Source organism: Leucopleurus acutus (assembly GCF_964270905.1).
Source record: "Leucopleurus acutus genome assembly, chromosome: 10".
Lineage (NCBI taxonomy): Eukaryota > Metazoa > Chordata > Mammalia > Artiodactyla > Delphinidae > Leucopleurus > Leucopleurus acutus.
The window spans coordinates 61,222,854-61,249,708 of record NC_139153.1 but is presented as its reverse complement, the minus strand read 5'-3'; the positions used below and the strand labels follow the sequence as shown (position 1 = coordinate 61,249,708).

Genomic DNA, 26,855 nt, shown 5'->3' with positions numbered 1-26,855 from the left:
CGTGCATATCGTCATATCATTGTATGACACTGCATTTTATTTTTTTACTACCAGTGTATGCCAATCATGCCAAAGCAAGAAAAGAAAGAGAAAATTTGACTTAGTGCTTTTAAAGCAGAGTGGCGTGTGGATTATTTTGTCACCAAACTAGACGGCAAAGCATTGTGTGTATTATACACTGACACTATACCTGTGCTTAAAAAAAAACATATATATGTCACATTACCAAACTCAGTATTCATCCAACTCACAGGACAAGTCACAACAATTAGAAAATTTTAAATGAAACATCACAGCAGAGTTTCTTCACAAAAATGAGTCTGTAACCAAAATAAGTTTCTGGGTGGTTGGTTTGTTAGCCAATTAAGGAAAGCCATTTACCAATAGTGAGTTAATTAAATCATGGTTTATTGCAGTAGCTTAAGGCATGTGCCCAGAAAAAAATAAACTTACTTAAGACTATTTGCCTTTCAGCAAAAACAGTTATTCAAAGGAATGAGGACATCAGGAGCAACATAATTAAAACACACGGCAAATGACTGAGTTTTTCTTGGCTCTTGACAAATCAACAGGTATTACTGATATTGCTCAGTTCTTATTTATTTGAGAAGTAATTGCTGATTAATTTAGAGTGACTCACAAATTAGCCATTATAAATAGTCTGTGAAACAACTGTGGGAGAGAATATATCCAAAGAGGTTGAGAAAACACTAATTCAGTACAACCTGGGTGGAATCTGCTAAGACTTGATACAATTGATGGTGGTTAAAAATGTGTGTGGAGCAGGAGAAATGTTTGTTGGAAAATTTTACAAAACTTGTGAAAATGTAAGGTCCTTAAAGCCTACAGTTATTCATTTTATTATTCATCAGAAGGTACTTTGCAGAAAATATTTGAACCTATTATGTATTTTTTTTTCCTTCCTTGCGGTACGTGGGCCTCTCACTGTCGTGGCCTCTCCCGTTGTGGAGCACAGGCTCCAGACGCGCAGGCTCAGCGGCCATGGCTCACGGGCCCAGCCGCTCCGCAGCATGTGGGATCCTCCCGGACCGGGGCACGAACCCGCGTCCCCTGCATCGGCAGGCGGACTCTCAACCACTGCGCCACCAGGGAAGCCCTATTATGTATTTTTTAAATAGCTGTATTGAAATATTATTCACATGCAATTCACCCATTTGAAGTACATATTTCAATGGTTTTTTGTTTGTTTGTTTATTCACAGGGTTTGTGCAACACCACAATCCAATTTTTAAAAAACGTTTTTGTCCCCATTGAAAGAAACCCATTAGCAGGCATTCCTCCCCCAATCCCCCAATCTCTCACTCCTAAGAAACCACTAATCTGTTTTCTGACTCTATAAATTTGACGATTCTTGACATTTCACATAAATGGAATCATACAATGTGTGATCTTTGGGGACTGATGTCTTACACTTAGCATAAAGTTCCCAAGGCTCATTTATGTTGTGGCATGTATCAGAACTTCTTTTCTTCTTATTGCTGAATCATATTTCACTGTAGGGATGCACCACATTTTATTTATCTATTCATGAGTTGATAGACATTTGTTTTTTTCCACTTTTTAGCTATTATGGCTAATACTGCTATGAAGGTTTGTGTACAAGTTTTTGTATGGATGTATGCTTTCACTTCGCTTGGGTATATACGTAGGAATGAAATTGATGTGTCATATGATGACGTAATATTTAACTTTCAGAGCTGCCAGACTTTTCCAAAATGCCTGCACTATTTTACAATCCCACCAGCAAGATATAAGGGTTCCAATTTCTCCACATCTTTAAGAAAACTTTGTTTTCTGTCTTTTTTGATTATAGTCATCTTAGTGCATATGAAGAGGCCTCTCATTGTAGTTTTTATGAGCATTTATGTAGTGATTAATGATACTAAACCTCTTTTCCTGTGCTTATTTGCCTATTTATATATCTTCTTTGAAGTGTTGTCTGTTTAAATCCTTTGTCCATTTAAAAAACTGGAGGATTTGTCTTTTTATTATTGTGTTGTAAGAGTTCTTTATATATCTTGTATTCATGTCCCTTGTGAGATCTATTTTCATATATTTCCTTCCATTGTGTAAGTTGTCTTTACTTTCTTGATGGTATCATTTATGAAAATAACGTTTTTGTTGTCATATCTATGAAATCATTGCCTAACCCAAGGTCACAAAATTCATAAAATCTCATAATGGGTCAGCATTGGCAAGTGAGCATTTGCCATTAATTCTGATGGTAGGGAACACTTTGAACCCTAATTAAACAAGATATTTTTTTAAATTCCAGTCTCATTTGTAGGCCTGTCTGACAAAAAGTTATACTCAATTATTATTAGTATAGTTTCAATTTTATGAATAAAAATTTTGTGAAGATTTATTTTCTTCTTGCTTATAAGTACCTACATAATATCCTTGATTTTGCCCCTTGGCCTGCAAAGTCTAAAATAGGTACTATCTGACGCTTCACAGAAAATGTGTGTTGACCTTGCTCTGAGTAAACAGACGAATGATATTTGCTACAAGTGGAGTTTTTGTCTATGGAATGCTCTTAACTGTGTATCCCTGATTTAAAATTGCCTATGGCAAACATACCTAGGATCTATGGATTTATAACTCCCTAGAGAAGGTCATGCAAGCTGTACAACTCTGAGGTATAAAATGAAGAAGTGTCACGACTTAAACACACCCACTGTGTGAGGTGACCCCCAAACCTCAGTTAGAGGCCTCACCTCTTATTCTAGAAGGAAGAACCTACAAAGCCAGGATGTCCTAGACCTCCCCATTCTGCCTGTGCCTTTTGATTGCTTGTATCTTTGAAATTATTAATAAAGCTTGATACTAAGTAAGACCTCTGATATTTGTGAGTTAGATATTACAGTCCAGTCCCATGTGTTAGCTGAAGCACTATTCATGTATTTGAAAACATAGAGTAAGTTTTCAAAAAGTCACAACAAGCAATCTTGGAGAGACTAAATATAATTTTATGCTTGGAGTAGAGAATAATGAATTTCTCTTAAAATAGGTAAAAGAACCATATTTTCTAAAAGGATTACTTGGTGTAATTTGGTAAAGAGTATAGTTACCTTCTACTCAACAATCCACATATTTGTCAAACTCCCTTTAAGCTAGTCTCTTCTGTAAAGTTTTATTATTTATAATTAAATATCTTTTCATGAAAACAAACCAACATATGCAAGTAATAAGGATGCTACAGGAACTTCCCTCGTGGTCCTGTGGCTAAGACTCCATGCTCTCAATGCAGTGGGCCTGGGTTCAATCCCTGGTCAGGGAACTATATCCCACATGCCACAATGAAGATCCCGCATGCAGCAAGGAAGATCCTGCGTGCCGCAACTAAGACCCGGCACAGGCAGATAAATAAATATTAAAAAAAAAAAAAGATGCTATGACCAAAAGTGTTGAATCATCCATACACAGCAAAAGCTAGATTTGATCATTTCAAAACTATTAAACCTAAAAACTATCATCTGTTTTATCAGGTTTTGAAAAAATGATTCTACCTTAAAATTTTAATGAAATGCATTGTTGCCTTTGAGATTTTTTTGCATTCTTTATGGTGCTACTCTTAAGTTTACACCAAAGAAAATCTTCCATCTCAAAACTTTAGCGTTTTCAGAAAAAAAACAGAACAAATTTCTAGGCCATTCTTATTGATCTCCCTTGGAATATTTTTTGTCCTGATGAGATCTGCTATTATTATTTTTAAAGATTTATTTATTATTTTCATTTATTTATTTTATTTATCTTTGGCTGCTTCGGCTCTTAGTTGCGGCACGCAAGATCTTCAATGAGGCCTGCGGGATCTCCGTTGAGGTGCGCAGGCTCTTCGTTGAGGCACATGGGCTTCTCTCTAGTTGTGGCGACCAGGTTTTCTCTTCTCTAGTTGTGGTACACAGGCTCCAGGGCTCGTGGGCTCTGTAGTTTGTGGCACGCAGCCTCTCTAGTTGAGGTGCATGAGCTCAGTTGTTGTGGTGCGTGGGCTTAGTTGCCCCGCGGCATGTGGGATCTTAGTTCCCTGACCAGGGATCGAACCCACATCCCCTGCATTGGAAGGCGGATTCTTTACCACTGGACCACCAGGGAAGACCCTAGATCTGCTATTATTAATGTCTTTTTCCTAAAGTTATATAACTTCAGTCCTCAAATCATTTGCATAATTTTACAAGGTTTCTACTTTGTTTTTTAGACTCCTCATAACTGATTGACAAGAAAAAACTTGAAAAGATGGAAAAAATTTATACTATTTGATTTTATAAATGACAACTTCCTGTATCCCACGTTCTGAAAACATGATATCCTCATGATTTTGAACCAAGTGAAAGTGTGTCCTGAATTAGCCAGTGGGAGAAAGAATGACAGGAAGTATTGAGTAAAACAATCTACTTGAGTGGCTAGTCCCTTTATGAAACATACAGTTGTAAACATATTATGGATCCTTTTGTTTGTTTTTCATTTTAAGGAAAAACATTAACTTTTGGACTACGTCCAGAGTAGCACCATCTCATGGGCATTCCCTCCTCCTACAATTTCAGAAAACCTTTGGTAACTAACTAAGAAAATGCAGAAGATCTTGCAAACAGAGGAAATTACCAATACCCAAGCTCTTAGAAAAGGAAAGAGGAAAAGGACGGAGACGATGGACTCAGAGAATGCGAACAGTGACCTGGATAAATGGCAGGTTGGTGTGCTGTTGTTGTGGTGGTACTTTCTTCCCTTGCTCTGCCATAATTCCATAATTCCTTTCACAATTTATTAGTGCATTTCCCCCTCTTGTATTAATAGATTCTTCCCTTTAATTCTTTATTCAACTGAAGGAATAAAATTTCATGTTCTCTTTTTAATGTTAAACAAGTTGAATTAGAAACATATTCACAAGCCATTTTACCAGCTTCTATTGAAGTGTGGCCAATTATACATTGTCCAAACTTTCCTTGATATCCTGGGACATTAAAGATCAGCAAACTGTCAGAAAATATTTTTTTCCTCCCAAAACCACTGGAGAAATTGGAACACCTCTTCTAAAATTTATTGCTTTTTTTTTTTTTTTGACTCCAGTTTGCAGCCCATCCTCATCACAGGTTTGGCCAGGGCCCCTTTCTTATTTGTATTTATTCATTTATTCCTTTTTGATCTGAATTCCCCACTCCCATTCTCCTCTTACACTTTGGACAAACTATCCACCTGTTTATCCTTTATTTTTTATTTGTGTGTCTTTGTAATACATGGAGTGCTTATGTGCATGTATTTTTGTTTAATTTTTAAAATACATACTGTACATTCTCATGGTTTAGAATATATTTTACTCTCCTGGGATAGTGTCTGGAGGCACTGAGAACGGTCCAGCATCTGGCATGCTGCACATCCTAGGCTGCCCCACAACACGGCCTCTGACAAAACGAGGCTGTCCCGAACCCCTGGCAATAGAATTGTTTACTCTTAAACCCAGAAGGTTGGGAAAGCACCAAAATCTGCATGTGGAATGTGCCCAGGCCGACTTTGAGAAGTTGTTGCTGTGAGACCTAAAGTTCTTATGAGGTTTCCTGAAACGAAACATGTCAGCCGGGCCCATGGTGGGTCCATGTCTGCTAAGCATGTCCATGATCGGTCACATATGCTTTCCTACGGAGGGGCAGAAAATCCTTGTGAAAGTGTTGAAGGCACAAGCACAGAGTCAGAAAGCTAAATTTAAAATGAAGTTTTGAGTAATAAAAAAATCAAAAGCCTAAAAATTATATATCTGTATATCTACATAGCGTGTGTGTGAAAAGTCTCCCACACAGCTGTCCCCACCAGCCCTGTTCCTGACTCCTGGCCCCCTACCACATGTAACCACATTTATGGCTTTCTTGTTTATCCTCCCAGTGTTTCTTTGTTCAAATAAAGCAAATATGAATATAGATATTCTTATCCCCTCTTTTGCACAAAAAGTAACTTACTAGATAGGCTGCTTTGTACATTGCTTTTTTACTTAATGTATTCTGACAATCTTTCCATTAGTATATAAAGAACTTTCTCTTTTGTACATCATCACCCACTGTCCCCTAGCATGCATATGGCTTGTTTCCAATCTTTTTCTGTTTACAAATCATGCTGCACTGTACAACCTTATGGCTCCATCATTTCACACATCATTTAGTAGTACATTGGTATCATAATATATAGCTCAATCTGTTTGACTTTTCAACCAGCACTGTTTTTAACATCTATATTGCTATTATATATGATACGTTGTGTCTAACAAAGCATAGCATCATTTTACTTATCCTTTCCTCCAATGATGAAAACCTAGATTTCCTCCAGCATCTTGGTACTACAAACAATGACAAAATAAATGTCCGCATACATGTCCATTTAAGAAACAGCGTGAGAATGTCTCTGGAATAAACACTTAGAAGGGTGAGTAATGGCTTTCATATGACAATGAAATTGCTTTCCAGAATGTCCACATCAGTCCACATGCCCAGCAGCAGTGCATAAGGGATTCCATGTTGTGCTTCCCTGCCAACACTTAGCATTTATGTCCTTATTTCATATATTTGGCAATTGATGGGAGAAAATGATATCTTGTTTCAATTTGCTGGTGCAGGTTTTGGAGGGGGAGGGTTGTCCAGTGGTTCCTTGAGGGCAAAATAGTCACCTGCTCCAGCAGGCCAGTAGTATGGTTTCTTTTGCAATTTGTGTTTCTCAAAAACTTAATAACTTTCCAGACTATTTCTTTCTGTTTGGTTTCATTGCAAGTAGCTACAGCCAGAGATCTTATTTGGTCATAAATAAGCCTGAAACCTCTCCTCTTTTATTACGGCTGCTCAGCCTCTTTTCTCTCCAACTTTTGGCAGTGACTTAATTGCCATATGAAACAAAAAGCTTGAAGATAATGCACTGAAGCTGAGGCTTGCCGTTGGGATGGATTTCAGTGTCTGGCAGAGAACACTTAAAGAGAAGCTCTTGAGAAAGCCTTGAGTTCACAGGCTTTTTTTCTTATCTCTTACAATTTAGATGTAGACGTCATTCACTTTTTTCAAACTTTGAAGATTTAACATGCTGGACTCAGTTTAAATTGCATGCTACATTCTAAATGCAGATGGAAGGAGAAAGCCTTCCATTTCTGCAAACTAGCTAGCACTGACAAGAAATCACTGATACACACAGACATTCTTTTTCCAGTCTCAATATGTACATGGTGTGCCTTCCAAGGCATTGCAGGTGACGGTTTTACCAAATGTGTCATCACCAAGGTCTAACAAGAGTCAACAATCTTCCAGCATGTTATACCTTTGCTCTTTTTGACCATAACCTGACCTCTAAGTAATTCAAACATATGTCAAGTTTTGGGTATCCGGCTTCTAGGTACCAAAATCTGCATTATTTAAGATGCACGTTGTAAAGGCTGTAACAAAGACCCAAATATCACAGTGGCGTATAAAGATGGAAGTTTATTTCCCTTTCATATAATAGCAAGAGCAGTCCTGGTTGCTGTAGCAGTGCCAAAATGTTGAGGATCCCTCTTATCTTGTTCATTTACCTTCCTGAACACACAGCCTCTGTCTCTGGGTCAAGGTGACTACTCCAGCTCCCACGTGCATGCCTTCGTCTCTGCCAACAAAAATAGAATTCAGGCAGGAGAAGGCCAGCCCATTCCTCCTAAGGTCATGACCCAGTAGTGGTACACATTGTTTCTACTCCTATTTGATTGGCGGAAGCTTAGTCACATAGCCACACTGAGCTGTCCGGGAGTCTGGGAAATGTAATCTAGCTGACACCTATCTGCTGAGCTAAAAACCTATTACTGTAGCAGAATGGGAGAACAAATACCTGGTGATAGCCAGCAGTCTCTGCCACTGTTCATTTCTCTATTGAGTTTTTATAGTTTCTGTTGGGTTTCTTAGTCTATTCTGGTGGGTTCCTGTTCCATTCTTATTGATTGGCGCATATACCATATCTACTGTAGAAATTAGTTTCGTGTGGTTTTAGATTTTGCAAATATCTTATCCCAATCTATTGTCTATTAACTTTGTCTTCCAATGATGCTTATAAATGGATTTATGCTTGATTTCATTTCTCTCTTGTGGGAAATTGCTGCAAGAACTAGACCATATATTCTATTTTTCCCAATTACTCTGCATAGAACTATGATCTCAATAGGCATCCTTCAGTTTTTTTAAATAAATATTTCATTTCTAGTTAACCAAATGCATCAGTTTTTTTATTAAAGATTTATATATCTAGCATGAGTACTTTAGCTACTTGCCAACATAGAACAATAGTAATTTTCATTACCATTATATATGTCACACGCATGTGGAATAATGAAATATGTATACATACATAGATTTGTATACTTGTAAAATAAGGAGTGAGGTTGAATGTATACATTACTGATCATACAAAAATATAATTGTATTTTCTATAACTGATCTCATCTGGCTTTCAATTCTCCATCCCTGCTAGATAAGAAAAGGGGGAGGGGGGAAAGCTTGAACTTGTCCATTGACAGTGAATTACAGAGTGTTCTTTTTTTAAAAAATTTTATTTTTGGCTGCATTGGGTCTTCGTTGCTGCGCACGGGCTTATCTCTGGTTGCTGGGAGAGGGGGCTACTCTTCGTCGCGGCACACGGGCTTCTCATGGCGGTGGCTTCTCTTGTTGCAGAGCACAGGCTAGGTGCATGGGCTTCAGTAGCTGTTGCTCGCGGGCTCTAGAGCGCAGGCTCAGTAGTTGTGGTGCAGGGACTTAGTTGCTCTGCGGCATGTGGGATCTTCCCAGACCAGGGCTCGAACCCATGTATCCTGCATTGGCAGGAGGATTCTTAACCACTGGGTCACCAGGGAAGCCCAGTTAGAGTGTTCTGGTGTTTAAAATCCCTTTGAGGTATTGGTATAGTTTCAGTCACTTCAGGGTTTAAGTCTCAATGGAGACTAGATTCTCACTCTCCTCCACTTCCTGTTTTTTTCCTGGGAAGTGTTTCAAGTTTTGAGGAGTCTTACATATCATCCAGCATCTGGGGAGGGACTGCTGGTCTTCTGCCCAGGCTCTAAGTCTTCTGCCTGTTTCCTTAGTGTCCAGTACTGTTACTGCTGAGGCACAGCATTCCCTCCAGCTCCCAGGGGGTTCTGTTGGCACCATCTGCTGATGTTTGCTGTGCTGGGACCCGCTGCCATCTTCTGTAAGGTTTTGGCACCCTGTAGCCTCTCTGTTCACCAGTTCCCCCAGCACTTACCCAGTTCCTGACCGGGACACAGTGATCCTCTGGATTCTCCAGCTGCTTTGCATGAGCTCTGGGGAGTCTGGACACTGTCTCTGGTCCATTTGTTCAGACACCAATTTTGTCCATTTCTGATCCGTGGCCCAGAAGGCGCCGTGTTGCCCTGGTGTTGCTGGACATGGGGCCCCTTTAGGGCATTTATGATGTGCTGAGAAGCACGGAGCTGGCCCTGCTGCCCTGGGACTGCCCCTCATTCATCTGGATATTTCTATCATCTACCCTAACCCTGTTGATCCACCTCTCTTCCCCACAAAGGTCAGGGCAGGAAGAGCAGACACTGGAATCTGACTTTCTGTCCTTCCTGCTCCTCAGCCTGGCCCCAGGAGGTCTCTTCGCTTCCTATTCAGCAGGAACTTTCTTGATCTCTCTCTATTTTCAATATTTTTATTGGAGTATAGTTGATTCACAATGTTGTGTTCTGGTGTACATGTGCCTTTATCTCTTCTAAAGTTTATTTTTTATTTTTATTTTTTTGTGGTACGCGGGCCTCTCACTGCTGTGGCCTCTCCCTCTCCCGTTGCGGAGCAGAGGCTCCGGACGCACAGGCTCAGCGGCCATGGCTCACGGGTCCAGCCGCTCCGCTGCATGTGGGATCTTCCCGGACCGGAGCACGAACCTGTGTCCCCTGCATTGGCAGGCGGACTCCCATCCACTGTGCCACCAGGGAAGCCCTAAAGTTTATTTTTATAAACATTATACTCCAGGCTTCTAGATTTGGATCTTTATAAATTTCCTTCTGTGCTCCAATTTTCCAGATTTGGATTAATGTAAAGGCCACCTTAGTAATTTGAGAAAATTCTTTTCTGCCTCAACAAAGCCTGGGTTTTACGACTCAAAGGCATACGTTTTCGGACTATTGTCCTGCTGTCCTTAAAAAATATTTTTGAAACTAAAAGGTAGACGTCAGTGCTTTGTTCTGGGTAAATCTTTCTCCTTTCTCTGATGCAATAAACCCCCAAATTAGCCTCATGGCATAGTCTCAACAAAGAGGCTGTGGATGAGGTGTCGGGAGAGAAATGGAGGACGTAGATGAGTTACAAAGATCTGAATGGTGGTCTGGTTAATTCTACTCTGTTATACTATCTTTCTACTTTGTGTTTTTCATTGAAGTTAGGCTGAAAGTCAGAATCCTGATTACTGGTTTTTGTTTTTGTTTGTTTTTTTCGTGGTACGCGGGCCTCTCACTGTTGTGGCCTCTCCCGTTGCGGAGCACAGTCTCCGGACGCACAGGCTCAGCGGCCATGGCTCACGGGCCCAGCCGCTCCGCTGCACAGGTCTCCGCTGTGGGACCTTCCCAGACCGGGGCACGAACCCGTGTCCCCTGCATCGGCAGGCGGACTCTCAACCACTGCGCCACCAGGGAAGCTCCTGATTACTGTTTTGAAAGAGACGTGTGTGTGAAACTTTGATGTCCTCTTTTATTCTGAGTTCCCCTGTATAGTGGAGGACCAAGCTGAGGCTAGATCACTCGCAAGGGCTCAGCTCCCCTCCTGGAAAAGCAGGAGCCTGTAGGTCTAATTAAGTCCCAGCAGCATCCAGAACACAGGATAAACCACGAGAGCTGCCTTGATGCTTTTGTTGTGCCTGCCTTGTATTTTAGAGAGACCCGTATTCGGGAAATGCCTTTCTGCCCGGTGAGAGCTCCAGTGAGGATGAAGACCCTCTAGCAGAATTGTCGAAGGAGGAATTGTGCACAAAAATAAGAGGCCTGAAACAAAAACTAACAAACATCCGGAAAGAAAACAGCCGCCTTCGACAGTCTTTGGTCATGCTTCAAGGTAAACTTAGAGAAAATTGACATTTTTAGATGAAAGGAAAAATACTTGATGAGGGAAAGTATTGAAATCAGCTGTCAAGAATGAAAAACTCAGTACCTTAGAGAAAAAAAATCAAAAACCACATTTTAAGAAAATCTATGATTACATAATTTAATATGGATGTACTCTATTGAAGCCTCTAGTTTATTGATTAAAAAATTTTAGATTATTCCTACAAAATACCAAATGTCATATTCATTTAATACTGTCCAACAAATATTTATTGAGTGTTTAATATAGGCTTAGAGAGAAAAGATCGGTAAGACAACAGATATGTCAAGGTATTCATGATGTATTTATCTCATTCTCCTCTGCTAAGGAAAGCACTAGAAAATGGGGCCTGTTGTGATCTCTTATAGACTTACTGGAATTAAAGATTCCACATATTAAATTTCAGGTTTGGGGTTGGGAGCAGTGGTTTGGAAAATAATCACATTCCACTGAAGACATAAAGGGGAAAGACAGGCCCAAGAAAATTAAAAACAACCTGGAATAATGCCTTTTTGCAGAATCCTATATTGTGTTTAAGTGTTTTTTTTTTTTTAATTATGTTTTCCACTTGTAGTTAGGCATCATGCACTATTTTGTACAGCTGAATATTTGGCAATATATCCTATGTGGGGCAGCATTCTGTTATAAAACAGTAAATACACAGAGTATTTTAAAAATAAATCCCTCTGGCTTCTGTGTACAAAATGAGTACAAGGGGCACAGAAAGGAGAGTCGAGGAGAACCACTTTTGAAAGGTATTACAGTCATTGGACTAACAGGATGGCAGCCTTGCCTAGGGCAATGGCTGTGGAAATAAAGAAGACAATTCCACAATATTTGGGGAGGCAGAAATTGTAGGAGACAGAACATTGTGGTGAGCTAGATTGACAGAGTAATGGCTCAGATGAGTTCCTACAGATATTGATTAAATTGAAGGCTTCCTAATTTTAAGTAGAAACAGGCACACATGAATGGAAATAAGATGTTTATTCCACCAACAAGCCATTCTCTCCTTATTTTTTATGCTTTAAATATTGCATCTTTATAACTGATGGTTTTTCCTGGTGAGGTTTTTGCAATTTCAAAGAACAGATTGTTCTTATTTTTATATCATCTGTTCCAGAACGTAGAGTAAGATGAAAAGCTAGTTGATAAAGTTAGCATACATTGCTGGTTCAAGTATTGATCTTGAAGTCACCGACTTTGGTTTGAATCCCAACCCTGCTTACTAGCTGTAAGCCTTGGCCCTGTCACTGTCCTGCCCTCAGCCCCAGGTTCACTTTCCTCATCTACACAGTGGAGCCAATCTCTCGTGTCCTTCTTGCCAAGATGATTAAATTAGATAATTGGAAGAAATGCTTTACCAGGGCCTGATACATGATAGGTGCTCAGTAATCATCGCTATTGATTCTGTCTCTGTTTTTATTAACACCAGAACTTGACACATGGACTCCCCCAAAAAGAAAATTAGATCCATTTTTTTTCATAAATTTAGATGAGAAAATTCTAAATGCAAGAGGAGCAAATCAGTTTCAATAGTATAAGAAGGGGACTTCTCTGACAGTCCAGTGGTTAAGACTCCATGCTTCCAGTTAAGGGGATGCGGGTTCCATCCCTGGTCGGGAACTAAGATCCCACATGCCGCGCAGCACAGACAAAAAATAAAATTAAAAAAATAGTATATGAAAAGAATCATCACTATGAACAGTTTCTCTCTGTCCCTCACTCTGGAGTTGCTGTTTCATTTTCTCCTCTCTCTGCCAGCTTCCCACATCTTCAATATCCTCACTCTCAGCTGGTGCCTTTGCTTCATGGAGAACTTGGAGGATGTGAAAAGACTGTCAGCTCCCTGCACCTGTGCTTGTATTAACCTCCACTTCCTCTCCTGTCACCCATGAGTGACCTGTCCTCTTGTCCAGCCAAAGGCAGTATGTCCATCTATGCGTCCTCTTTCTGCTAATCAAGGACAGAGTTCCAGAGATCCTCCCCACTCTCTCTAATGAATCATCCCATTAGCATCAGACATACAATTATTTCTCTCATTAAAAAAACCAAACAAACCAAAAAAAAAACCACCTTTCTCAGGCCATTTGCTTTTCTGCCTTCCACCCTGTTTCTCTCCTTCCCTTTGTAGGAAAACTCCTTACATGTTGACCCTATACATTGTTTTCAATTTTCCCCCTTTTATTCCCTTTGGATCCCACTTCAATTAGGTCCTTGTCATTCCATTGTAATGTCTCTTCTCATGATCGCCAATGACCTCCATGTATTAGTTTCCTAGGGCTGCAGTGATAAAGTATCACAGACTGGGTGGCTTAAACAGCAGAATTCCAAAATCAAGGTGTCAGCAGGGCCACGCTTCCTCTGATGGCGCTGGGGAAGGCCTCTCTCCTAGCTTCTGGTTGATCTTTGGCCTGAGGCAGCATTAAGACCAGTCTTCATGTGATGACCTCACTGTGGGCTTGTCTGTCTCTGTGTCCAGACTTCCCTCTTTTTATAGATGTCAGTCATTTTGGATTAAGGCCCACTCTAATGACCTCATTTTAACTTGATTACATCTATAAAGACCCTATTTCCAAATAAGGTCACATTCTAAGGTCCTGGGGGTTAGACTTCAACATCTCTTTTTGGGGGGACACAATTCAGCCCATAACATTTCATATTGCTAAGCCCGAAGGTCATTTCTCAAGGATCACATTAAGTGCCCTGTTACATCTGACACCTTGGCTACCTCTCCTTCCTTGGCTTCTAGGGCACCACATTCCTCCTCCACTGCTGAGCTTTCCGTCTCAGTTTATATGGCTGCCTCATTTCATCATCTTATCCTCTAAATATTTGATGATGCCCCAGGCTCAGTCCTTGGACTTCTTTCTTTTCTATCTGCTTTCACTCCATAGGGGATCATATCCAATTCTATGGTGTTAAATCCATCAATAACTATGACTTATCTCCAACCTGGACTTCTCCCTTTAGTTCCAGAGTCATGGGCTAACTGTGTATTGACAAGACTGGCAGACATCTCAGACAAACACCACCACCCACGACCACATTCCCACTCTTCCCCTGCCACCTGCTCCTCTCTTTCTTCCTCGCCTCGGTTAATCTAACTTCATTGTTCCAGTTTCTCAACTCAAAAACCACGATGCTGTCTTGTATTTCTGTATTTCTTTTACATCCTACACTCAGTCCATTGGCAAATCCTACTGGCTTCACCTTCAAAATATCTCTGGAATACAGTTCTTTGTACCACCCCCATTACAGCCACTCTGGTCCAAACCACCAGCATCTCTCACCCAGGTTATCATGGTGGCTTCCTCACTGGTGTTGCCACTTCTGCTCATGCTACTGTGCGGTCCACTCTCAACACAGCAGCAAGAACATCCTGCTAAATGTAGGCCAGCTCACGTCACTCCTCTCTGCAGACCCTTCCAGTGCACGTCTACCTCACGTGGGGTAAAACTGAAGTCGGTTTTATGATCTTTGAGTCCTTACATGATCCGGCCACCTCCCCTCCACATACCTTTCTGGCCTTGTTTTCTACTCTCTCCCCATCCTTCTCTGTGATCCAGCCACACCGGACCACTTGCTTTCCCTCCAAAGACATCAGACGTGACCTGACGTCGGCATCTCTGTACTGGCTGTTCCCTTGGCCTGGGATGTTCTTTCCCCAGATATCCACATAGTTTGCACCCTACGTACTTCCAACTCTTCACTGTAAATTCATCTTTGCCCTGACCTCCTCCCTCCATCTAAACTTTCAACCTCTCTCCCCCTGCAACATTTTTTTATCCCTTCCCGTTTTGTTTCCTCTTTGGCACTTAAAAGTCTACATACTCTATTCTGTATTTAATATTGTCTGCCCCCCTGCATGCACACACACTAGTATGTACCCTTAGAAACCAAAGTAAAGTTGGCTATTGGTTAGACTTCAAGCAACAGGAAGAGTCAGGAACTGCCAACTGCCACTGCAGTATTCATGCATGCATTTCTTCTTTCAGTCAATATTTACAAGGTCCTCTATATGTCAGGCACTGCTCTAAGTACCTAGAAAAACCCAGTGAACAAAACAAGGATCGCCACTCTCACAGAGCTCACATTCCAGTGAGGCAAGCAGTCAAAATCATGAAAAATAACAATTAAGTAAAATTAAGTAAATTATACAATATGTTAGCTAGTGATAAATGCTATGGAAAAAATAGGAGAGGTAAAGGAGGATGGGGATTTGAGGGAGAGGGGATGTTTTACAGTTTAAAATAACATGGCCATAGTAGGCCTCCTTGTGAAGCTACAGTTGGGAACTAGGAAGATGTCAGAAAGTTGAAATTTAATGTATAATCCAAATAAGAAAGGGGTCTGAGAGAAGAGTGCAGAGTGGTTAGTTAACTTTTGCTCAGCAATATTCCTCTTTGAACTAAGAATCAGAGCTGTTTATCTGTCTATAAAGCCTGCTAACTAAGAAAAATAGCAGAATGTATATGCCATTCTAGACATTCAGAATGACAGACGTGTGTGTGCTCTACGTGCATGTGTTAAACATTTGAAACATATCTTGTGGACCACAACGGACCAGCACAATAAGATATAAAAGGAAAAAAGTGGTATGTCTATTGTACAAAAGGGTATTAAATTATCACTATTTGTAAAGAATGAATGTATACCCAGGGAAAACAATGCCTCAGCCGAAAACTCCACTCTATTAACTAATGAGATTTCAGTAAAGAAGGAAAAATCAACTACGTTTTGCCCAGGTTCATTTAAATATAGTAGAAAGCTGTCAAAGTTTCAGAAATAGCCAAAGTAAAACCAGTGAATCACTGAAGTAGTAATTAGTAAAAGTTTATTGTGTGCACATCAAAAAGATACCACCAAAAGCAAAAAGGCTTATCTAAGCCATAACAGTGTGAAATTTCAGAACACCAGGAAGGGAAAATCTAGAAGCTTTCAGAGAGAACAAGCAATGTTATCCGCTAAGGAATGGGAGTCAGATGACATCAGACTTTTCACCAGCAACACTGGAAGCTCTAAGATAATTGAGCAATGCCTTTAAAATTCTAAAGGGAAATGATTTAAACCTAGACTTCTATACCCAGTGAAACCATCAACCAAGTGTGAGGGCAGAATAATATTTTCATACTTATGAAGTCTCAATGTACTTCCTGTGCTTTCTTTTTCAAAAGCTAAGGGAGGGTGTGCTCCTTCAAAATGAGAGAGTGAATCTAGAAAGTTAATCAGAAAACAGGTAGTCCAGTACAGGAGAGGGACAGGATGTAGCCACAGAATAATAGTGACGGGACACTCCAGGGTGACAGGTCCACAGTAGCCTGGAAGCAGCTGGTCTAGAGGTGGACAGGTACAGGGGTTCCAGGAGAGAGATCACTGAAAAAAACATGAAATTGATAGATGACATGATGTCATCTACCAAACATACTGCAAGGAGATTTTACACCTCTGGTAGGAAGTTTTGAGATGTTTAAGTCAGAGAAACAGTTAAATAATAATAAGCAAGCTTTTAAAAATGGGATCATTTTAACTCTAGGAAAAAAGTCATGTTTTAAAGGAAAGGAATTGAGAATTACATCACTATAATAATGTAAGCACAGTATTTATTGAAGTAGCAGTTGTGTTACAACTATCCTGGGATGATGGAGAGAAGAAGCGTGTGTATGTGTTTGCACATGTGGGTACCATGTGTGTGTGTTTCTGTGTGGCTGGGGGAGGAGTTGAAAGAGGGCTGCCTTGTCATGTTACGTAGTTGAAAGTCAATAAATAATTATATGAATCTGAAAAAATAAAAGAATAGTTGTATATGCTTATTATTATTTAAGACTATGAAGGTAACTACCAGAGAAAGAGGTAAGTGGATCAGAAGTTCTCCCTCTAGGAGTAGTAGGTAATCCAGGGTGGTGAGTGGTAGGGCAGAGGACTGCTATTTTTCATTATAAGCCTTATTGTATTTAAAAAATAATAAATGCCTAGTACATAATAGGTGCCCCAAATCTAATAGCTACCATTTTTTTAAAAAAATCAGTAATTTCCTTATAGATCAGAAATTGCTGGTTTTATTCCTAAAAAAAATAATTAAAAAGAATCTACACATTAATTACAAATAACTATAAGATATCTACTAGTTACCCTAACAAGAAATGTGTAGGATCTATGATGAAAAATTAAAAAGTCAATGGAGAAATACACAAATCTAAATAGAGAGACGTCAAATTCATAGATGAGAAGATGCCAATTCATCTCAAAATAACTCACAGTTTGACTAGAGTCCCAATCAAATGCCCATAATTGTTTTGTTTTGATTTTGATTTTTGTGGTAATTTGACAATAATTATATTAAAGTTAACCTGAAAGAATAAATAGGCAAAATCAATTAAGAACATTCTGAAAAAGAATCTGAGGGCCTAACTGTCAACATGAAATCATATAAAGTTCTTATAATTAAAAGCAACTTACTAGGATAAGAGCCAGCAGGTCGATGGAACAGAACACACATCCCTGGATAATACCTCCCATACAGGGAAGAAATGTCCTGGAGCCACTGTGGCACAGAGGACAAGAGCATGGGTTTACAGGGGCCAAGTCACTTGGGTTCAAATCCTGGCTCTGCCACCTACTAGCTGTGTAACTGAGTGTGAGATGAATGGAAATGATAAAATTACTTCCCTGGGTGACATGTAAAGTATTCAGAGCAGAACCTGGTAAGGTGAGTGCCATATAGTGTCTGCTTATCACTGTAGGATGACCAGTGCAGTCACACCGGGCCCTGCTCCTAGGAAGGCCCCACATACTGGTTAAAAATACTGTCACCATATTAAAATTCTGAAGAAGCTTTGAACAAGGAGTCCTGCATTTTCCATTTGCAATGGGCCTGACAATTTACATAGCGAGTCCTGCAAGCCATTTAGGACAAGGATGAATTATTCAACAAATGATGCTGGGAAAACTGATATTCCAATGTGGCGGGGAGGGGCAGGTTTAAGTTAGGTTCTCATTTCACACCATGTGGCGTACTAAAACCATAACTGTACAGTTTAAATTAAAACTCCATGTTCTGAATTTGAATGAGTACTGGTTTTGACACAGGATGAATTTTTATCTTTAAAAATTAATAATATGTATATTCTAATACTGTTCACCAAAGAGGCCTAGAAACAAGAACCCAATAGCAAAGAGCACTCCCAGCACTTGGGTGTGGCCTTGAAATACCGTTCCCCACTAAAGGGAGCTGGGGTTCCCTGGAGAAACGGCTGATTCCAGAACTTGCACAGGAAATGGACAAGATTTGTCAGGAGCCTCAAACAGGAAATATAGATGAAAATCTTGTCCTACCAGAAAGCAGGGAGGTCAGCAAAGACCATGTGGATGTGTCAACTGGAAGAGATTCCCACTGGCTAAAGATCATTATTATTGGAGCATCAATAATAATGATCAGGGCAACTGGTTATCATGTATATTTACATGCATGACTTCATTCAAAAGAGAAAAAACTTAATGGTCATCTGAAAGAACCAACTCATTATTTTGAAAACTGGCAAATACAGACTGGAAAATCAAGCATTTACTCTGCCATTATTATATGAAATGAACCTCAGGGTAGCCAAATAGTTGATGAGAGAAAGTTTCCCTTGGTAGAATTCTAGCTAAATGAAGAATTAGGTTATCACCATTTTGCAACCCCTGATGAATCTAGGCAGTGATCATCAGTGACCGCTAATATCGCAACAAAAGGTAACCATGCATTCAATGCCACCTGCTGGAAGTTAAAACACTGATCAAGCCTTTAAATCTAACTACAGGGAAGAATATGTTAAACACCCCCTTAGGGGTGCAATCAGCAGAATCCAGACTGTGGGAAACCCTGCAGGACAAAGGACCCAGTTTCTTCAACTAATAAACTGCAAGGAAAAAACTAGGAGATGAAAAGGAAACCTATAGTTTGTAAAAGAGACAGCAACTAATTGTAATGTATGGACTTTATTTGGATTCTGATTCAAACAAGCTAAAAACAAGAATAAAAACGAGACAATCAGAGAAATTTGAACACTTGCTAGTTTGGTTTCTTTTTTAAATGATATTTGAGAACTATTGCTAAGTATTTCTGGCTGTGACAATGGTGTTATGGTTATATATATATATATATAACCATATTTTATATATATATATTTAAATTTCTTACCTTTGGAGATATACACGGAAATATTTACAGATAAAATGAAATGATGCCTGTGATTTGCTTGAAGTAATTTTGGAGGTGGGAAGAAAGTGGGTGGGGATACAGGTGGAACAAGATTGGCCATGAGTTGGAAACTAGGGCATGGGGTACATGGGAGTTTACTATTTTGTGTGTGTGTTTAAATTTTTACATTAAAAGTTAGAAAAAATATATCCGGGGAGAAAAAAAACTTACTTGTGAAAAGATGTTTAAACTGTATGAAATATATGAGTGAATATTTAACTGATCTGAATGACTTGCTAAGTATAAAGTAAATGAATGAACTAAGGAAAAGACTGCTATTTTTTTTAACATCTTTATTGGAGTATAACTGCTTTACAATGGTGTGTTAGTTTCCGCTTTATAACAAAGTGAATGAGCTATACATATACATATATCCCCCTACCTCTTCCCTCTTGCATCTCCCTCCCTCTCACCCTCCCTATCCCACCCCTCTAGGTGGTCACAAAGCAAGAGCTGATCTCCCTGTGCTATGCAGCTGCTTCCCACTAGTTATCGGTTTTACATTTGGTAGTGTATATATTTCCATGCCACTCTCTTTGTCCCAGCTTACCCTTCCCCCTTCCCGTGTCCTCAAGTCCATTCTCTAGTAGGTCTGTGTCTTTATTCCCATCCTGCCCCTAGGTTCTTCATGACCAGTTTTTTTTTAGATTCCATATATATGCGTTAGCATACGGTATTTGTTTTTCTCTTTCTGACTTACTTCACTCTGTATGACAGACTTTAGGTCCATCCACCTCACTACAAATAACTCAATTTTGTTTCTTTTTATGGCTGAGTAATACTCCATTGTATATATGTGCCACATCTTCTTTATCCATTCATCTGTTGATGGACACTTAGTTTGCTTCCATAAGACTGCTACTTTTAATTAAGTAAAAACTAAAAATATGTGTGTGCTTTTTTAAAAATTTTATTTTATTTATTTTATACAGCAGGTTGTTATTAGTTGTGTGTTAGTTATTAGTTGTAAGTTGTAAGTGTATTGTAAGTGTGTACATTTAAAACATACTAAAATTAAAATACTCTAAGAAAAATAATTGCAACTTATGACAAATTAAAGGTTAAAGTGCTTAAGATATAAAGGTTAAAGTGTTATTAAGGAATTAATAACAGTAGCTAATACATTGTGTTTATAATGCACTAGGCATTCCTATAAGCACTTTACAAAAACCATCTAAGCTATCATAAAATTTAAAAAGTACTAACATTCTTTGGTCTAATAGGTATCTCATAGAATAAGTTCAAATAATCAATAAACAAATAAATATGTATTCAACTTCACAATAATCAAATAATTGCAATAATTACAATTTAAATAATTGTACTAAAATTTTAACCTATCAAAATAGTGAATATTGTTGTTAATAATGAACACCTCTTGTTGATGGTGCAGTGATGTGGCTGACTTCTTACCTTGCTAAGTGGGCATTTAAGATGGAAGACTCTTTTTAGAGAGCCATTCAATGCCATTAACTGAGTCTTGGAAACATTTATACCTCTGAGCCTATTGTTACGCTTTCAGGAATTTATAGCATTGACACGATCAGAGATGCATATAAAGATGTGTGTGGTAGGTGGTTCATAAGAGTTTTGTCTGTAATCAAGAAAAATTGGAAGCAACCTAAATTCCAAAAAGAATAAAAGGAGCATTTGAATAAATTAGAGGACATCAATACCTTGAGATATTAGGGAATCCTTAAAGTCGTGTGTTCAAGTGGAAAATAACCCATCAGCAGATGAATGGATACTTTAATTGTGGAGTATCCATGTAATGAAATATCACTCAGCAACAAAAAAGAATATATATATATATATATATATATATATATATACACATACCTGAATCACTTTGCTATATACCTGAAACATTGTAAATCAACTATACTTCAATAAAAAATAAAAATAATATTCATCCTCCTGAAAAAAGAATGACTGACACAACAACATGAATGAATCTCAAAACATTATGCAGAACAACAACAACAAAAAAGTCAGACCAAAAAAAGGAGAATATACTGTTTGTATCCGTTTATATGGAATTCTAGAACAGGTAAAACGTGTCTCTGACTAAAGAAGTCACATTAATGGTTTCCCCTGAGGTGAGTCCAGGGACTGATTTGGAAGGAACATGAGGCAAATTTCTGGGTGGGCAGAAATGTTCTATATCTCGAACATATTAGTGTGAGCTAATTGGGTATATCCTTTTGTCAAACTCATCCCCCTCTACCTACTTAAATTCTGCTCAGACTTCACATAAGATCTTGACTTTGATTCTAAGCAAATTAGACCTCAAAAGATCATATTTTCCAAGATTTAATAAAATAGGTAAAATATTCAATTTATGGTCTTAATTGGAAAAAAGAAACATGATACAATGTTATGCATATAGCATTGTCCTAATTATGTAAAACAAAATACATGAATATAGATAGAGATATACAAAAATAGAAATGGCAAGAAGGATATATTCCAATGAACATGTATAACTTTCATTATTAGAAAAAACAGTGAATATTCTTTAAACCCCACTTTAATGCAGAATTCCCTTTTTCTCTTTACATTCCAGCTTTGGCCTTCTTTCAGTTCCTCAAATACAGAACTTATGTTTCCTATGCTTCTGATGACCTCCTCATTCCCTCCGGCTATTTAATTCCTGCTCAGCCTTCAGGTTTCAGATCAATCTTGACCTCCTAAGAGAAGCCCTCTGTGGCCCTTCCCTCTCTAGGCTGTTTGCCTCTCCTCTGTGACCTTAACAACTGTGATTTTTTATTTCTTTGCATGCACCTTGAGTTAGCCAAACCGCAAGGTTAAGGGCACAGTCCTCCAGACTGCCAAGTCTTCTAAGACTTCTGATACTGACTGCAAGTTTAGGGGTTTTCCAAAACCACCCTCAGGTCCAGTAATTTGCCAGAGAAATTTAATTCACCAAAACCTATTATATTCATGGTTACATTTATTACAGGGAAAGAATACAAATTAGAACCAGGCAAAGTTGGAAGAGACACATAGGGCAGAGTCTGGTTAGTTTCCAAGTGAGGAACTTCTGTCCTCAGGATATATTACCTACTAGTCTTTATATGTTACAACAGAATGCACAGAGGATTGTCCACCCAGGAAGCTCTCTGAGCTTGGGTGTCCAAAGTTTTTACTGAGGCTTCATTACGTGAGCATGATTGATTCACTGATTGATTGCCCACATGGTCTTTCTGGCTTTCTGACTATGGCCAGCTTCTACCCTAAGATTATTGGGTGTGACTGTCCCCACCCTGAGAAACTCCTTAGCATAAACATAAATCAGGAGTGTTCTAAGGGGCTCACCATGAATAACAAAGACACTCCTGCTATCGCTCGGGAAATTCAAGGGTTGAGAGGTTACTTCTCAGGAACTGGGGGGTGGTGGGTGGCAGTTAGGACAGGTGGCCAGACCTTCTTTGAGCGGGCCAAATTTTTACACACAGCATGGTTAGGTAAACAATACCCCCCACCCCCTCCCAGTTCCAAGAGTCTAGGATCACATCTGGTTTTGCTCCCAGTCTCATCCCTGGCACCTAACAGAGTGGTGGGCAAATGTTGAGAGTTGGCATGACATAGAAGTTTATGGCATGGAATTGGCAGAGTCCGAATTTGAATGTTGCCTCTTCTTTTCACTGAGTTGACCCTGATGGGTTATTTAACCTCTCGTTGCCTAACTGTCCTTATCTGTAAATTGCGGGTAATGACAATACCTATCTCAGAGAGTTGCAATAAGGAGTAAACAAATGAACATCAGTAAAGTTCCCAGAATAGTGCCTGGCACAGAGTAGAAGCTAGATAAGTGTCTAATATTATTAAGTGCTCAATAAATAATTGCTGATTGAACAACTGTCTGGCACATGAGAGGTGCTTAGCAAATATTAATTGAAAATATATAAAATAAGATTTTCTTCTTTAGCAGATTTTTAAATTTTTCTATTAACATAGTACTAAATGTATTGATTTGGACATGTCATCAATATGTCTGATTTTCAGGTCTCCAATCAGCTATTATTCCAAAGATTATATAGCTCAATAATATGCTTAGAAAAGTACAAAAAAGTTTCAGAGTCTTTTCACCTCTCCAGCAGGCATTACCCCCAACCATAGAGTGAGGAGTTGAATTACACAGGGTTCAAGGTGTCTTCCAACTCCAACAAAATGTTATTTGTCCTTAGGAAAGAAACTAGATATAACAAGAGAAGACCATTTAACATGGAGGCATGAAAGCTTTGAATGTGTAAGTTTCCATTTAAAAAAAGGAACTAAGAGAACATTCAGTTGATTACCAAAATCCATCTTTAATATGTGAACACATAGATTTGAACTGTGGCCATGAATTTTTACTAATTTGATGGCCTTTGACTCCCTGGCAAATCATGCACTAAGGCCATAGAAAATTTATTTCAATCTGTGAGAAACGGTTTATTTTATCTTGTCACTTAAACTGGCCTGATGGAAGGTGATAGAATCAGTAATGTCTCCTTAAACACCTTCAAATAACATCATTAGCAATTAGAAAAAGAATCAAGTCTTAAAAACATTATGTTAGGGCTTCCCTGGTGGCACAGTGGTTGAGAGTCTGCCCGCCGATGCAGGGGACACGGGTTCGTGCCCTGGTCCGGGAAGATCCCACATGCCGCGGAGCGGCTAGGCCCGTGAGCCATGGCCGCTGGGTCTGCGCGTCCGGAGCCTGTGCTCCGCAACGGGAGAGGCCACAACAGTGAGAGGTCCGCGTACCACCAAAAAAAAAAAAGTAAATATGTTCCAACCATTCTTCTTACCATGTTTATTTTCCAAAGATAGCAAGTGTTAACAGTTTGGTCTACATACTTCTATGCATATACATATCATAGAAAATATGTATCTATGCTGCTATGCCAAGTATTTGTAAAGTACTACTTTTTCTTGCCATTTTAGTTTTACCACAGGCCGTCACCCAGTTTGAAGAATTGGTTGGTATGGCGGAGGCCCTGCTCAAGGGTGGAGGAACCCTGTCCACGTCTGCGTCCACGCTCTGGAGAGCAACAAATAACTCCTCACCAGATTCATTTGCCTCCACATGTAGTAATTCTAATTCTAATTACAGTTCACCAATTTCCTTGAAAACTGAGGAGGAGCATCACGTGGATGAGAAACAGGTCAGCTGGAAGACCATCCCATCTTTCTCTGGGATACAGTTACATACAAAATTAAAATTACTGTACAACATAATCACTGTCTTATCAGATCACTTTATGTAACTTTAGGTCAATCATAATATTCTGACTATGTAAAACAGTCTTTTACAATAAATCTAATATTTGTGAAATGAATATCCAGTTCAGAAAATTAAAGTCAAATGGTGGACAATGATGAAGTTATTAAACTAGGAAATTCTTAAACCAGTGACAGAAGGACAACTATGCATTAAAGGTTATAAAACTGTATCATTGAGACAAGGTGAATTTTAGGCTGTACATGCTGGCAGAACACAATTCTTCTACTTTCCCGACTTCTCTTAATCAAGAAATAGAAGCTAAAAATACAAGTTTTGTTAGAATCGGCCTGGGAAATTATGCCTTCAAGAGCAGTAATTAAATGCTCACTATCTAACATTCAGAATATTTGAATCTTAGTGTACTGGTTTCCTTTGCTGTGTAACAGATTCCCACAAACTTAGTGATTTATAATAATACAAACTTACCACCTCAGAGTTCTGTAGGTCAGAAATGCGGTAAAATCAAGGTGTTGGCAGGTACTCTCCTTTTTGGAGGCTCTGGAGAAGAATCTGTTTCCTGTCCATGGGGGTTGCTGTAGAACTCAGTTTCTTATGCTTCTAGGGCCGAGTTCCCTGTTTTCTGTTTTCTTGTTGACTATAAACTGAAGGCCATTCCTGCTTCTAGAGGCATCCCCCTTCCCTGGTTCACGGTCCACTTCCATCATCTTCAAAGCCAGTCAGGGCAGGCAAAGCCCTCTCACTCTTCTATTCTCTCCTCCTTCCTCTGTGTCTTCTTTCTGCCTCCCTCTTCTGCAGTTAAGGGCTCATGTGAGTGCTCAATAAATGTTAGCCATTTTCATTATTATTATTAACATTTATGGTGTGCTTACTACGTACCAGATACTGTGTGTATATATTTATAAACATAAAGTTATATGTGTATGTAAATATACATATTCGTACCTGCAATAAAGTACACAAATTTTAAGTGTAAAAAAAAAAAAGGCTCACGTGATTGGACTGGACCCACCTGGATAACTCAGCATATTTTCCCCATCTCAAGGTACTTTAATGACACGTACAAAGTTGATTTTCCCATATAAGGTAACGTATTCAAAGGTTACAGGGATAACGATGTGAATATTGTCAGTGGGCCATTATTATGCTACCATGCTTAGTAGGAAATGTTAAGTATGGATTAATCCTTAAAGCACCAAATGCAGATTACATGACAAGAATTTGTATACACTCTAGAACAAATACCTCATATATGTTGGGAATTATCTCAAAGTTAACATCTAACTCTAACCCCTGAAATGTACAATATATATTAAAAGTATCATACATCACCTTAAAGACTTGGTTTTGTTTTCTGGTCTGTATTAATTCAATGAGTAATATATTCTTCAGATATTCCTTTCCTTTCCTTTTTCAGTTATTTCAATTATTATTTTTAATTTTTTAGTTCAAGATTGAAAAATGGCAGATTGCCCATTGCAACAAGAGCAAGCCTCAGAAGTTTATTAATGATTTAATGCAAGTGCTCTACACAAATGAATACATGGCCACACACAGCCTGACGGGGGCAAAATCCTCTACTTCAAGGGACAAGGCAGTGAAACCAGCTATGAATCAGAATGAAGTTCAAGAAATCATAGGTGATAATGTGTTTGTATTATATTGTCACATGAATCTGAAATTATTTTACCATTCAACTTTAAGTTGTTCTTTCATTATCTTTTTTATTCTTCAAGTTTATTTTTCTATGAGAGAAAAATCTGAGGATAGCCTAAACCTCTTATGATATATGGGGAATTTTGTATAACAACTTTACATTAAAAATGGTTATTAAAATAAAAATGAATTTTATATTACTGAAAAGTTTGGATTCATAAAATTCATAGCTTTAGAAAAGTAAATTTTCAAAATCCTTTCCAACAAAATTTTAGTAACAGTTTATGTCTTATTTTCTTTTTCTTATCTTGGTTAGAAATATCCCTTATCTTTTACTCAGAAAAAAACAGAGGTTAATTTAACCATCCTACTTATGGTTTTTAAGTTAATTAACCTCCTTAAATATAATAATTTAGGTTATCAAGTAATTTTTTTGCAAATATCCAACAAATTTAAGGACTCACTGAATCACAGCTCTCTATATTTTAATAGTGCATCATTTCTTAGTTGGAAAAGAGTCAGTCAGAATCTGCTTGTTTCAACTGATGTTGGGAATGGGTAAAAATAAATTCCCAGCATTTTGGATCAAGGGCACTTAGCATTCAGAGCAAGCAGCAAGGTTAAAGCT

General features: G+C 38.7%; 2 protein-coding genes across 9 annotated transcripts in view; one reads left to right on the top strand and one right to left on the bottom strand.

The window, feature by feature from the left end:
- DST (dystonin) overlaps positions 1–26,855 on the bottom strand; it is a 558,750-nt gene that overhangs the window by 515,629 nt on the left and 16,266 nt on the right. For 6 of the 8 annotated variants that reach the window (XR_014326489.1, XM_082847286.1, XM_082847281.1 and 3 more), the window contains exon 2: positions 25,040–25,363. The exons of 1 other annotated variant lie outside the window; for it this stretch is intronic. The gene's annotated coding sequence lies outside the window, so the exon portion shown is untranslated. Of the gene's footprint in view, positions 1–25,039; positions 26,114–26,855 lie in introns of those variants that run through there. One more of the 8 variants, XM_082847288.1, reaches the window with a different exon arrangement.
- The window catches only part of BEND6 (BEN domain containing 6), a 28,105-nt gene continuing 2,358 nt past the window's right edge, over positions 1,109–26,855 (top strand). Inside the window, exons 1-4 of the mRNA XM_082847297.1 lie at positions 1,109–4,708; positions 10,892–11,069; positions 24,274–24,494; positions 26,019–26,211. Of these exons, the coding sequence (XP_082703423.1) occupies positions 4,589–4,708; positions 10,892–11,069; positions 24,274–24,494; positions 26,019–26,211 (712 nt within the window). The 5' untranslated portion in view covers positions 1,109–4,588. The remainder of the gene's footprint in view (positions 4,709–10,891; positions 11,070–24,273; positions 24,495–26,018; positions 26,212–26,855) is intronic.